Source organism: Castanea sativa, chromosome 5 (genome assembly GCF_040712315.1).
Source record: "Castanea sativa cultivar Marrone di Chiusa Pesio chromosome 5, ASM4071231v1".
Taxonomy (NCBI): Eukaryota; Viridiplantae; Streptophyta; class Magnoliopsida; order Fagales; family Fagaceae; genus Castanea; species Castanea sativa.
This window is the reverse complement of record NC_134017.1, coordinates 47,623,650-47,639,032: the sequence shown is the minus strand read 5'-3', so window position 1 is coordinate 47,639,032 and position 15,383 is coordinate 47,623,650. Positions and strand designations below refer to the sequence as shown.

Below are 15,383 nucleotides of genomic sequence, written 5' to 3'. Positions count from 1 at the left end.
CTTCTTCTTCTTCTTTATTTTATTTTTTTATACAATAATTTAAGTGTATATGTGTGAAGCTCCCTGTTGGACTAACCACCGTACCAAGGGTACACGGCATAATTGCTTCCCCTTTTTGAATGTTTTGAAAATTAATTAGGAGGAGGGGAATTGATATCTCTTCCATTTGTTTGCCTGTTTTCAAAATTAAAATGGGAATGAGAGGATATGATAAGACATCATATAAATTGACAATAATATCCATCTTTTGTTCAATTTAAAGAAATATATATAAATTGGCATTAATTGGGTAATTTTGGCTTTTTTATTTTATTTTTAATTTTTAATATTAGTGGAATCTCTTCTTTCCCTTGCCAAATACAAAATACTCCTAATTTGGAGAAATTGAAATTGAAAATGAGGGATTTGAAATGAACCCTCCCTCTTCCATCTATTATTAATATTATAATTTTATTAAAATTCCAAAGAAAGTAATTAAATACCTTCTATTCCCTTCCCTCTACTCGTCTCTCCTCCCTTTCCATTGAAAAATTCATGGCCTTTCTCTTTTATAGGTGAACAAATCATTACAAGAAAATTGCAATTATTTTAGGTGATGGTGATAAATAGGATGACTTTTTTTTAATTGGTGATATAGAAGGATAATTTTCTATGTCTCACACACTCCATTAAAACAAATTATACTTATATGTACGACCCTGAATAGACAAGAGACAATGAACAAGCTGGTGATGGTTGATGAGTTGTAAAATGGAGAATGACAAGAGATGCCTCTGACCCAACTAACCATGTTCTCAATGTAAATGTTATTAGATGGTTAATTCAAGTTCTCTCTCCTTTTTTTTATGAGAATCTGAAATGTATGGTGATTTTGACTGGAGCATATGAATTCAATGGTTAATTCAAGTTCTCTCTCCTTTCTTGATGACAGTCTGAAATGTATAGTGATTTTGACTGGACCGTATGAATCAATTGTTAGAACTATAAACCTACCAGCTTCTTTTTATTCTTTGCCATTTTCTTGATTTACCTCTTTGCTTTTCTTTCTTAGTTTTCCACAGCTTCGAGTTTCAGCCTCTATTCAAATATTCTCACAACCTCCAAATCCTACACTGCCTGTGCATTGTTTGTGGCATCTGTTTTGAGCAGGTACTGGAAACCTGATATATCCAGGCCCTGTAAACCTTTTCCCTGCATCTTATGTCCATCCATCAGAATGCTCTTCTTGCTTGTCTTTTCTGTCCTTTCCTGGTGGTAGAATGTTTGAGATGGCTAAAAGCCTGGAATAACAACAGAGATTAGAAGATAGGGATATTCTTATCAGCCCTTCGACCACAACGCTATCTAAGTATTCCTAGAAGATTCTAATTTCAGCTCTAAAATAGAGCACCAACAGGGGATTGTTTTTGTGTTAGCTGGCTCAACAATCAGAATTAAGCTTGCACTTTTGGGTTGTATCTGGGAAGTACTTTTACCATTTCAAATTGCTTTAAATACCCCCAAAAAAAAAAGACATTTATTAAAGTGCCAGAATAGAAGCTCAAAACTTCCACTAAAAAAAAAAAAAACATTCCCCCCCCCCCCCCCCCCCCAAATTAAAAAAAAAAAACTAATAATTTATAGTATGTATAAGTACTTAAAACTTTTAAGTATATAGCTACGAAAATAGAAGTTGGCCCTCCCAAATGTTCGAGTTAGTCCAATGATGCTTTTAAAAACTAATAGAATTTGTCAATTGGTCTAGTAGTTATAGAAATAAGGTTGTTTTTGTTTTCTCTAATTCGTTTTTTGTACACATTTAATATCAAGCTAAACAGTTTTTGTATACTCATTGGAGTTTAAAAGATGTTAAGTTACCCTAAAAAATTATCTTGCAAATATACATATGTGAAAGTTGTTAATTTTATATGCAATGTATTTATAAAATATGACTTACTTTAATATCAAAATATTAATGTTTATATTTGTGTATGTGCGTTTACGCATATGTGTGATAGTTTATCTTGACTTAAGACTAACATATTAATACTAAAATTTGACCTCCCAAACAAAAAATACTAGCTACACCCCTGATTAGATTGTACTGAGATTTCAAAATGAAATTCCACAAACTAACATGATGCTGCCTCAACCCTCAGCTGGACCAAATGTGCTTGTGGATAAATCTTCCTAAATAGAACAGAATGTACATTATCTAGTGCATCACTTGAAAGGTACGACATGAATTGCTATCTACTCAACGCCCTTGTGCTGGACTCTTTTAACATGGCAAGCTCTTTTTATGTACTCATGTGTCAATGCCATAATTAGAGGCAGCTGTTTTTGCTCTATGCATTTTGCTATTTGGACCCGCCACATAGCGCAGTCATGAATGGCATCTCAGCAGCAATATGAAAGCTGAACCTAATTTACAATAAACATGTATCGTGTCCTGATGTTAAAAAATCATACCATCCTCACAGAAAGATGACTTAAAAAAGTTGATAGAATGGGAAAATAATAATTTATGGCATAATTTTACAACTATTCAAAAGGAGAAAATTTATGAACACAGTTTTTGTCACAATCATTACATGACTGACTACAAGACCGACTGGCGGAAAAAAAAAATTTGTAGGTTTATGTGAAAGTGATAGGCAATTGTTTGTAGTCTCTTATATCAATGTTGTGGCAAAAGCACAAAAGTAGTAGGCAAAAAAGAACTCATTTAAAAAAGAAAAAAAAAAAATTCTGCAGTTTGTGTGTGTTCTACTTATTCCTAAGGCAGTAATCATTACTCCAATAGATGCAAAGTCCGCCCACCAGGAATAAGTTCATGGAGGAGGACTGGTGAAATAATAATTGTAATTTATCAACATGAGGAAATAATATTGGCCAAAAAAGAACTAATACAAAGAAGATATGAGAGTAAAGCCACGGAGCACTACAGTGAGTGAAGTGAATGTCTAGAGTATCATCAACAAGTGCATCATAAAAGTTTATAGGAGCAAGGTTGTCAAAATTAGGATTCTACGTAGGTGGAATCGTAGATCATAAAATCGAATCATAGATCGTAAGATCTTACATTATTTGAGAAAAAAAAAATGCACATTGATATGTTAAATAATCACATAAATTATACATTTATTGATATAATTACCATATATCACTATATCTATTTGTAAATATCATTTAAAGAGGCCAAAAACCTCAAAACGTGATACTTTATTGAAATATTTTTTATTTGGATCCAATTGACACTCTCTTTACATTTGAGTGGAAAAACTTAATCTATTGAGATTTTATCTTTCATTTAGGTCCAACTGAGCCTCATTTCAAGTTAAAGCAAATTATAAGAAACCAATGTTATTTGGGATCATTAGAATCGTACAATCCTATCGATCCTGAACGATCGTAAAGATCCTTGAAAGATTCAGATCATTTTAGGCAGGTGGGTTTGTAAAATCATAGAATCGTAAGATCCAAATCGAGATTTTGACAACTACATATAGGAGAGCTTGTTTTTCTCAAATTGCCTTACTCTTAATGTCATTGTGATGGTACACAACAATTTTATGAAATCGTGGTATTGTGTTTCTATGATTCTATCAAAAATAACTTTTGCTTGTTTCTAAGAGCCTTCTCATCAGGTATGTTAAATGTGTCAAATGTCAAATATTTGGCATTTGGCACACCAAAAACAGAGCATCATGAGGTGTGCTCAATGTGTCAAATTTTTTAGATATGCTACAGTACGCTTCTATCTATGGCACAGTATGGAGAAATGTGTTATATATATTTTTTATTATTATTTTATTCAGCTTTCTCTCTTCTCTCATGGTGCCAAGCAGATTCACTCTCTCATCCTCTCTTCCTCTCCATCAATCCTCCCAACCTCTGATTCACTCTCTTAGCCTCTCATCCTCTCCATCAATCCTTTCAATCGGTGGTTCATCCCTCAAATGCCTCAAACCCATACCCAATCTAAGCCTACCTTGCCTTCTTCCTAGACCTCAGTTTCAATGGAATCGGAGCATCATCCAAGCTCCACCGTGACAACCACAAACCACCACCACTCCTCTGCTCTTTGCGTCTCGGTCTAACCCGGACCCAACACACGCCTCTCTAAATCAAGAACCAAAACCACGCCAGCAAGCTCCGCCACTGTCCTCCCTGCTCGTCCCCTAAAGTCCAATCTCGCCTCTGATCTCACCGATTCTCTCCTCTGAACTTGCTGCCAATTACTCCTTTGGTCTCACCAGCGCCGCCGCCGATCTCACTAGTCCTTGCCGTCAATCTCGCTAGTCCTCGTCGCTGATCTCGCCAGTCTTTGCCGCCAATTTCACTAGTCCTCGCCACTGATCACACCGCCAATCTCCACAGCCGTCACCGATTGTTGGTTGAGTTTGGGTTGGCGTTTTATTCTCTATTGAGGATCCGGTGATTGTGGGTGTAATTTGTGGTGGTTGATTTGCTGTTGGTGGTGGTTGTTGGTTGGTTGGTGGCAACTGCCACTGAGTTAGGTGTTTGTATATTGGCTGGGATTTGAGATAATATATTATTTAATGTGTAGTAAATATTATTTTAATGTATAGAATTGAAGGATAAAACATCTGATAAATGAGATATTGTAAAATGATGTAGTAAAATGATAAAGTAGGTGTTTAATGTTCAAATTGACATTTTTTTGAAACATCTGATGAGAATGCTCTATAAGTGCAAAAGACAGTTGTTTTTTGCATTGTGAAGAACATAATACGAGACCACTGTCTTAGAGCAACCACATTAGTATGTCTAAAAGATTCCGTCTATTATATACAAAAAAACTTACTTTTTCTATTTTACACCATTACTTTTTCTATTTTACATCATTACTTTTATAAAACACTTACATCAGTTTATCTATTATACACACTTTTTTATTAAAATAATATTTTTCCTCACTTTTTTTATTATTTCCCACCTAACCCATAAAGTATCTGCCTCTCACTTTCCCCGAACCCACAAAGTCTCCGCCCCTTTCTCATCCCTCAAAGTCTCTGCATCTTTTTTTTTTTAACAATTCGAAAGCTACAAGGAAGAGGGAAGATGATGAAGAAGAAGATGAAGATGATTGAAACATAAGGAAATCCCTTATCTCTCTCCTTAATTCTCAGATCCCTTAAGTCTCTACCACCATTGGGTTTGTATTTGATTTTGATTTTGATTTTGATTTTGGATTTGGGTTTTCAGTTTATGATTTAATTTTGAGTTGATTTTCTGTGGATTTTGGGTTTGATTTTCAGTTGATTTTGTTTTTGGTTGATTTTAAGTTGGGTTTGGGATGGGTTTTCCAATGGGGTTTGAGTTGATTTTAAATTGTTTTGTGTTGATTTTGAGTTATTTTTGGTTTGATTTTGTTGATTTTGTGTTTGGATTATCAAATGTTGAAATGGGTTGTGGTGGTAAACCGATGATAGTTGGGTGGTGCTGTGTTTGTATTTGGTTGATACTTTCTTGACCGGTGTTGGTCTGTAACAGAGGAGCAAGAATATGAGGGAGAAGAGAAAAGCCCAAGTCCGTTTCAAAGGAAGAAGAAAGAAAAAATGGAGCCAAATTGGAAAATTATTGAAATATCAAATACACGAGCTACAATAACCGTGCATAAATACACAATTTTACACCTACAAATGTGGATGTTTTTTTGAATAAAATGTATAAAATATATTTTTTTTTTTTTTTTTATATATATTTTGAAAGACTATGCACCCACGGATGTAGATACACTTACAACCATACCAGGGAGCTGTGCAGCACAAAAAACATGTAATAGTGGTCCCAACCTTATACTATATTAAAACAACGAAGAACCATACAATATAAAATTGTCTGAACCCTGCAATATTAGATCTTATCGTACATCATTCAAGGACTGGCCCATCACATTGACCTGTCTGCTGTCTGCGTTGGTGGGCCTGCAATGGTTAGCAGTTTCCCAAGGCTTGTGATGGACAAGAGCAGTAAGAAAGGTGAGAAAAGAAGCAAGTGGAAGGCAAATTACTAAAAGATGCCTTTAGAGACAATACAAGAATGATTCCAAGTGAACTGTTTAAATGGGCCTTCCTATGATAATGTATCATATGCAGAAACACTAGTTTTGTGCTTTTATCAGTGTCAAAACATCATTTTTCTACATCCTAAAAGATTTTTCAGGACTTTTCAAAAGTTGGTAGTACCCACTTTGGAAATCTTTTATGCAGCTCCACATTTAATAATTCCCATCCTTCCAATTATAAAGATGGGGAATTCAATTTTTTTCAACTCCTCAGCAGGGAAAAAGAATTATTAAGGACACAATCAACGCTTTCTTCCAGAGAGATCGATCATCCTCGCTTTGGTAATGGTACCCCTGTCAAGAATGGATAAAGTATTTATGAATACCAATCAGAGATTAGCATTAATGACAAACTGTTTATTTTCGTATGAACTAAATATTATGCCTCCAAAGGTCTACTGAGACAGGAAAATGCTGCTACTTACAATGCAAGACAAAACCTGCATGTTGACCACATACAAAGCCATCAAAAGAAGGATTCTTCATGAAAATTCCATTCACGCGAGACATCGTGATTCATAAACTCCTCCAGGTTGTAAAGAGACATATAGGGAGCCTCTATGTAGAAGTGCAATCACAATGTTTGAACTGTGAATTATGTCTTTCTTTAAGTGACCCAATATGTATAAGAGATCTTAACCATAAGTCCTCATCCAAGCATGTTTGTCTCAGTCATCAAACCATTTTACAACAACTTATGAATCATTTCTTAAGAATTAACTTGATTTGCAACTCTTTTAAGATAATAACTCCTTTACATTCAAACCCCTACTCACCCTTGATTCACCAGAAGCCTCTGCAAGAACAGTTGCCATCCTTGAAATGGTGAAAGCGATTGGAATCTCTCAAGACAATCTCCCTGCTAGCTGACTTTGACATGAACTTGGCCATCTCATGACAATCACCACATACTCTCAGATTCTTGGTCACACGTATGGTTTTGCCATAAGGCAGGCTCAGTATTCCAAAAGCCATGGCTAACTTTTCACTGTGCCCACAGAGAGCCACTTCCTTCTCCATATCATCTGCATTAATCAAAGCATATCTTGTCTTAGGAAAGTAACCTTCTTCCCTCATCTCCATTCTTAATCTCTTCAATAGTGACTCTATCTTCTTGGTTTGTGGGTGTGAACTATCACCTGCCACAAATACATAAACTTTGCCTCTGATCTCTATCCAGCTACACCCTGGGTTCTTTTTCAATCCTCGCCGACCAATCTTCTCGCGCAAAATTTTAACTTTTTCCCACTTCTCTGCCTCAGCATAGATATTCGCTAAAAGTACATAATATCCTGTGTTCTCTGGCTCCAGTTCAAAAACACGTTCTGAGACTTTCTCTGCTAGTTTTACATCATGGTGGATCCTGCACCCACAGAGCAAGGCACCCCAAATTGTGGCATCTGGTTTAATCGGCATCGTTTCAATGAATTTATATGCCTTTGATAGCTTCCCAACGCGAGCAAGAAGATCAACCATACAAGCATAATGCTCCAACTTGGGCTCAAAATTGCATTCATTTCTCATTATATGAAAAAATCTCCATCCTTCAGAAAGTAATCCAGAATGACTGCATGCATAAAGTATAGAAATGAAGGTAACTTCATCAGGCTCAACACCTTCATTTCTCATTGCATTAAAGGTAGCAATAGCTTCACTTCCAAACCCGTGCATGCCATATCCAGCAATCATTACTGTCCATGAGATAAGATCCTTTGAAGGTGTCATGTCAAAGAGTAAACGTGCAAGAACTAGCACCCCACACTTCACATACATGTCAACAAGTGCATTGCTGACATAATGATCTGAAAAAAATCCATTTCTCAGTACGTATCCATGAATCTCTCGTCCTCTTTCTAGAGCTGCTAGGCTGGCACAGGCTGGAAGGATACAGGCCATTGTTATGCTGTTGGGTTTTATTACTCGTTGCATCTCAACAAACAAATTAAGAGCTTCATTGGGAAGACAGTTCTTTGAGTAGCCCCCAATCATGGTATTCCATGAGATAAGATCCTTTACTTGCATCTGAGAAAAAATAGAGTAAGCATCTTCCATGCTTCCACATTTTGCATACATATCCATGAGAGCATTAGAGACAAACAAACTAGAGTCCATTTTCTTTTCTTTTATATAACTGTGTACATCCCTGCCACTCTCCAAAGAGCCATTACAAGCACAAGCATGAAGGACGCTTGTGATAGTAAAAAGATCAGGGCTAACACCTTTCCTTTCCATTTCACTGAATAATCTTATTGCCCCATCATATAAACCTTCTCGGACAAAACCTGCCATCATTGAAGTCCATGACACTACACTTCTTTTGCCCATCTTCTCAAAAACTCGAGTTGCAGCATCCAAATCACCACATTTTGAATACATGTCAAGCAAAATATTGTTGAACATGAGCTCTCCATCAAAACAAGATTTTATTGCAAAAGCATGAACTGCTCTACCGACCAAAAGAGTTCCAATACTTGCACAAGCCACAAGAACATTCACTATTGTCGCCAAATCTACGTCAACACCCAAACATAGAATCTCTTTAAAAAACTCAATTCCCCTCTTTGCAAGACCATTCAATGCATACCCACTTATCATAGAATTCCAAGATATAACATCTCGATCACCCAATTCATCAAACAGCTTTTGTGCACTCTCAACTCTTCCACACTTGAAGTAGAAAGCAATCAGAGAATTCACAACCGTGTTATAACAACCAAAACCCAATCTCAGCAAATACCCATGAACCTGTTGGCCACCTTCTATATTGCCTAAGGCCGCAAAGCACTTTAAAACACTAGAAAATGTATGAGAATTCACTTCAATACCCAACTCCTGCATCTTCATGAACAAACATATACTCTCCCCAAAATCACCAATCTTTGAGTACTCATTTATCATAAGATTCCAAAGAAAGACCTTTTCATTAGCAACCTTATCGAAAACCCGCCTCCCTTCTCTCAAATCCCCACATTTCACATACATAAATACAAGTTTTGAACCCAAAACTCCATCAACCACTAACCCATTAGAACATATAATCGAGTGGACCATTTTACCATCTTCTAGCGATTTAAGCTCAGCACAGAGCTGCAAAACTGAACAATATGTATTGGTCTCAAGCTCGGATTTTTGAGACACACTAAGCAATTTCATGGCGTTTTTCAAGTTACCCGCTTCATAGAATTTGCAAATTTTGGCATCTACATCTGTAACTTCATGAATGGTGGTTTTGGTGAGTGAGGCCGAGGCACGGGTTGTAGTACAAGAACCATACCAATTTGTAGGTGATAGAGTGGTTGTTGAAAATGGTTTACAGAAAATGAAACCATTTTGGGACATGACACGGTTTTCTTTAGGATTATTATGGTTTGGGAAAGAAACCCAGAAGATTGGTGTGGTATTGGCTGTGATCAACATTTTCAGCTATGTCCCTGAAATTTGAGGAGCGCGGGAAATTCCCACCTAGGAAAAAATAAAAAAACCAACAATTGAAGTGTATGACATGAAGCTCACAGACATATATATAGTGAAAACTATGAAAGTGTTTGGGCGCGTGTGCATCACGCGCTTTAGCAAGATGTGGACCAGCTCTTTTTAGTGACCAACAAAAAAGAGAAAGAAAAAGAAAGGTTCTATAGGGAGAAAGTATATGTGAATTTGAATAGCATAATCCATTTGCATATTCAGAATCTCAGATTTTGCAGGAAAATATGATTGCTGCAGTAGTAGTTGTCCATTCTCACTCTACCCTTGTTGAATTTCCCTTTTTTCTTTCACGCAGCAGGCAATCCAGGCTGGGAAAACCCATTTTCTCTCTCAAAGGTATCAAATTTTTAAAGAACCCACATCCTATTTTCCCATTCCCACATACAAAACCCCCCCTTTTCGTTGAATTTTTTTTTTTACTTTTTATTTTTTATGGAATGGATATTGTTGTATTGGTATTGTACTGTGGTTGAGATTTGTAGCACTGGGTTGCTGTCTTTATGCTTAGTTATTGGTTTTTGTGATTGAATTGTAGTAATCATAAGGAATCTGTGTTGGGTTTTGATGATTTGGAGCGTGCCACGCTTGTGGCAATACCTTTGTTGTTACACTGTGCTGTGTTCAGAAGGAACATTTAAATTGATGCCTAAACTTAAATTGTTGTTAGAACAAGTAAAGTAGTAATTCAAGTAGATATGATATATTTAGCTTCTTATTTTGAGTGACTAATAATGGCTGCCTGGTTCCACGGCTACTAGGAAATTAGTCCTTATCTCAACCTGTCAACTCTTATTCTGACATGTTCACCTGGATGTCCAACCCCAAAATTAAAATCTGTGTTTTTAAACTGCTTAAGTCTATTTTGGGGGAAAAAAAAGAAGTTTCTAGTATGTCTCGAGTCAAGAATATAATTTGACATCCGAAAAAAGTGCAGCACTTATGCAGCTTCTCTATTTAAGTGCTTGTGCTGCTTGGTTTTGAGAGAAGTTGCAATATGCTATTACTGTGATCTTGGATATAGTTCAAAGACATTGTATCACTCTTATTTTTATTTGCATATAGACATTAAATTCTTCTTGAAAGTATTGTTGTTTGTATGCTTCTAATTGACTATATCTGAGTCTGTCATTCCCTCTTTATTAGCTTACAGCCTTACACTGAAGATTGGATATCATATATAATGGTGTTTTTGACCCGCACGTTTTATAACTATAGACTGAAAGATCATTTTTTGATGCAGCTTCTTAAATTTGGCAGAGACTGCAGATAGGCCTTCACTGTTTGACCCACCAAAGGACTTTCATCAGTTAACTGTTTCAAGCATAAGATCTGATGAAAATGGAAGACGTAGACCTCCCTGGAGAAGTTCTGCCTCAAGAAGAACATCAGAGGACGAAAATGAGACACCTCAATCATCCAATGGTGAAAAATCCAACTCATCTAACCCGGAAGAGATCATCGCTATGTTCCGACGAATTCAATCTGCAATCTCGAAGGATGAGTCTGTAAAAACTAAGAGAAATTCCAACTTGTCCAAGGATAAGACCTCACCTGAATCAGTTCTGGAGGCTCTTCACAAATCAAGAAAGCAAGTGAAAGGTGATGTAGGTAGATGTCACATTTGTTACTGTTGTGAAATTGCTAAGTTTTGACAAGATATACTGATATCACAGGGAAACTTGAAGCTGAAATATTCTTTAATTTTTTTATTTCATAGGCATGCAAGAAAAAAGGACAAGCATGAAGAACACATAAAACTTATTATTGAAAAATCACATCTCACTTTCTGAGCAAGAAAATTAATTGAGTGTCAGTGTTGTATGCAACAATTAGTTTTTTATATAATTAATACGATCCCTTTTTTCTTTTTCTTTATTTTTTTAATATTATTTATGTAATTCAGACTCTCTTGTTATTGTAGATAAAACTTCGAACAAGGAAGGTGATAAGGTGTTGACAAGAAGAAGAGGTGTGGCTAAGAAAGAAGAACAAGTACAGAAAAGTCCTCTGGTAGGAGACTTAAAGCCAACCCGGCTGCCATCTAAGTTTGTGAAGAGATCACCAATACCATCTCCATCAACCCCAAGAGAAAGGATGCTTGAGTTGAATAATGAAGCATACTTAAAGCAAACTCGGCTGCCATCTAAGTTCGTTAAGAGATCGCCAATACCATCTCCATCAACCCCAACAGAAAGGATACTCGAGTTGAATAATGAAGCATCTCAGCCCAGAGCTGGAAGAAAGGAGTTCAAGTTGCCGAGAATAGAGGAAATGAAACTAACAGAACTTAAGGATCTAGCAAAGTCTAGAGGATTAAAGGGTTACTCAAAGCTGAAGAAGAGTGAGCTCATAGAATTACTGAGGTCCTAAAAGAATATGAAGTGTTCCTGAGATGAGAAAACATGGAACCAGGAGGTTGAAGTTATAAAGGAATGACAAAGGAAACTGTTCTTCCAATTTTTCATGTGATTTGTCATTGAAGGTCCATCTCTTTTGGTGCTAGTGTCTTGTTTTCATTTTTATGTTTGGTTGTTTGCTTCAAATGTGTTTAACAGCTCTAATTTTCGTGACATGTAAATTTTAGCTACATGAGCAAATTGTATTTAATTGAATCCTCATGCAGTTAAAACAGCATTATGTGCAAGGTGCCAAATACCTCCCCTCCCCCAAATTTTGATAGATTTAAGTATTGCGTAATTCTGATAATCTTGAACAATTTCTACAGTTTTCACTTGTTTAATCCGAACTTTTATGATGCAACTTTCAAGAGGTTTATTCTTTCCTGGTCAAGTTGCCACAGCATTATGTGATTGCTCTTTGTTTAAGATTTCAGATCTTAGCAATGTTAGTGAAAATTATGTGGTTCAACAGTGTGCCTACTACATCCATGATAGTGAGCAGTGGAAAATTTCACTATCAGAAATGAGGGGTTTACAATGATTTTATATGCCTCTAAAGAAACCCTAACACGGTGTATTGAAATTTTCCAATATACCGTTACCAGACTGAGGAGGGCTTTCACCCCTCACCATCACCCATGAGACCAGAGACCAAAGTTACTTCTCATTAAGAATATATGAGTCACTATCTCTATTCGCTACCACTCTTTGAGCAACATAGTAAGCAAAGCAAATAGTAAGAATTATTTTCATATGAAAGAGGGGAGGGTGGTTTAGATGTTGGCGGCTGGTTTCTGAATCTAATTTGATTGTAGGCCATAAAGCGTTGCTAGCTATAGCTATATTGCACGGGAGACATATTTCATGATTTTATAGAGTGGATCTGGAATATGGATGGATTTGAGATGAGGACTATTGTCTTGATTCTTCTGAGGTCAATAACAACGTCTACCAAACGTTGCATCAACAACATGCATACCAACTAGAAGCAAAAGCCTAATCTCATCTGCCATAATTGAGCAGGCGTAGAAATTGATCAAGCCTGTCTCACGAAGCAGAAGCGAACTATTAGATGTGTCAATTTCCCATATTCAATCTTTTAGGAGGCAGAAACACCAACAAATTTCACATGACAATACGAGTTTCTTGGAAGAGAGGTCTTGAGTGATAATTATGATGTCAACAACCTTGAAAGCCTCGCGGTATATCTGATTAAACAAAAATTCTAAGTGGTTTTCTCCGGGGAATCATAGTAACGCTGGGGATCCCACTGGAAAAGATGATGTGGGGGTTACAAATTCCTCAGAGTGCATGGATTTCGATAAATGTCAAGAGTTGGTATCATATATACTCCAAAATACAGCCCGTGAGCCAGCAACCAACCACAACACTATTAAGCAGCCATCAGACAACTGGACAGTCTGGACCATCATACTGAAGAGGTGACATATCAAGCCAAAAGGTTGGCGGCCGTAATTAGCAGCTATGAGAGTACTCAGTTGAGTCAGTTTAGAGATAATGAACCATCAGGTGAACAAAACAAATACAAGGCAGTACAAGACCCAACCAGCAATGCAATTCATATTCAACCTAGCGTGCAGAAATTGAGAGCAGAGGCAGAAATGATATCAAACTCCCATATATTAAAGCATCAAGAGTTAAAAAATTAAATCACCAGAAAGTACTTAAACTAATGTAACTCATAATCTCTTCAGACAAAATATAAATCCTGGTAAAGAAACCAACGGAAGGTAACAGCTTGCCAAAAATTTAATTTATCCAAGGCTATGAAGGAGATCTCTCTAAGATATGTTCTGGGACTTGTTAAGGATCACTCCTTCATATTTCATCTGGAACCACTTCATTGCATCTTCCTTGGTAACTCTGTGCTGAATTCCAACACGGGACTTGCATCTACGACAACGACCCACACGGTATCCTGCTCTCTCCAAAACAACGAAAAAGTCCATACCATAGATACCAGTTGAATAATGAAGCATACTTAAAGCCAACCCGGCTGCCATCTAAGTTTGTGTAGAGATTGCCAATACCATCTCCATCAACCTAAGAGAAAACATACTTGAGTTGAATAATGAAGCATTGCAGGCTGGAGCTGGAACAGAGGAGGTAAAGTTGCCGAGAATAGAGGAAATGAAACTAACAGAACTTAGGGATCTAGCAAAGTCTAGAAGATTTAAGGGTTACTCAAAACTGAAGAAGATTGAGCTCATAGAAATGAAGTGTTCTAAAAGAAATGAAGTGTTCCTGAGATGAGAAAATATAGGACCAGGAGGTTGGACTTTTTTTTTTTTGATAGGTAATCCGAAAGCTTTTATAAATAATAGAAAGAAAGTCATACAGGAAGTTCATGATGATGAACAATATGAATAAACTACTAGGAAGCTAAGTTAAGGGAGGGCAAAAACTCAGCGAGTGAAGAGCAATTAGTAAACCCCCAACAACGAGACCACTCTAAGAGACTACGCTGGCATAAAAGATTTAACTCAACCAAAGTCTTCTCTTTGTCTTCAAAGGAACGACGATTTCGTTCCAACCACACAATCCACAATAAGCACCCTGGAACCAAATTCCATATGTCCGACTTATCCTTTCCATGCCACTGATGCCAACAAGGTATCAAATCCGCCACCGAACCTGGCATAACCCAAAGAATCTCAAAGGTCTGAAGCATACAAGACCAAAGAGAATGGGTAACAGGACAATGCAGAAGAAGATGGTTAACCGACTCCCTATCCTTGCAACACAAACAACACCTATTAACCAAAGGCCAACCCTTAAGCATAAGGTTGTCCAAGGTGAGAATCCGACCATGAGCAGCAAACCACAAAAAGAATGCCACGCGCTTGGGGATCTTCGGTTTCCAAACCCCCTTCCAAGGAAGCCAAGGATTCGAAGCACCTCGGATCGCGAGGTAGTAAGACCGAGTGTCAAACATACCATCTCCTTTAAGCCGCCAGTGAAGGGTATCTCTCCTACTACCCTGTGGAATGCGGGATTGGATAAGCCGGAGAAGAGAATACGAAGCAGCCAACTCCCAATCTTTAAAAGCTCTATAAAACATTAAACTCCACACTCTAACAGTACCCCCTTCTGGAATCCACAAAACCTCAGAGATACAGGCATCCTTGTCCGCTGAACACACATAAAGCTCAGGATAGAGAACTTTTAGAGTAGCGTCACCAATCCACCTATCATGCCAAAAACGGATACGAGTGCCTTGCCCCACTACAAAAGAAAGATGCTTAGAAAAGTCCTCCCAACCTTCGTTAATGCTTCTCCAAAGGCCACACCCATGGGACCTCCTGCAATCCCTAGTCCTCCACCCCCTTTGATCCTCGCCATATTTTGTAGAGATAACCCGACGCCACAGGTGGGTATCTTCATGGCCATATCTCCACAACCAC

The 15,383-nt window shown here is 37.3% G+C and overlaps 2 protein-coding genes across 3 annotated transcripts; one reads left to right on the top strand and one right to left on the bottom strand.

Annotated features, from left to right (window-relative positions):
• Positions 1–5,812: 5,812 nt before the first annotated feature.
• On the bottom strand, positions 5,813–9,563 carry LOC142634126 (pentatricopeptide repeat-containing protein DOT4, chloroplastic). The gene is made up of 2 exons (XM_075808404.1): positions 6,499–9,563; positions 5,813–6,367 (listed from the first exon to the last, which is right to left on the bottom strand). The coding sequence occupies exon 1, from the start codon at positions 9,488–9,490 to the stop codon at positions 6,857–6,859; it is 2,634 nt and encodes an 877-aa protein (XP_075664519.1). The 5' UTR covers positions 9,491–9,563; the 3' UTR covers positions 5,813–6,367; positions 6,499–6,856.
• A 146-nt stretch (positions 9,564–9,709) lies between these two features.
• On the top strand, positions 9,710–12,203 carry LOC142634180 (uncharacterized). Of its 2 annotated transcripts, none has more exons than XM_075808474.1 (3): positions 9,710–9,895; positions 10,817–11,158; positions 11,481–12,203. In XM_075808474.1, the coding sequence occupies exons 1-3, from the start codon at positions 9,784–9,786 to the stop codon at positions 11,927–11,929; spliced, it is 903 nt and encodes a 300-aa protein (XP_075664589.1). In that variant the 5' UTR covers positions 9,710–9,783; the 3' UTR covers positions 11,930–12,203. The 2 variants fall into 2 exon arrangements, with proteins under 2 accessions (XP_075664589.1, XP_075664588.1); XM_075808473.1 differs by having other exon boundaries at positions 10,817–11,167.
• The last annotated feature ends 3,180 nt before the right edge of the window (positions 12,204–15,383 follow it).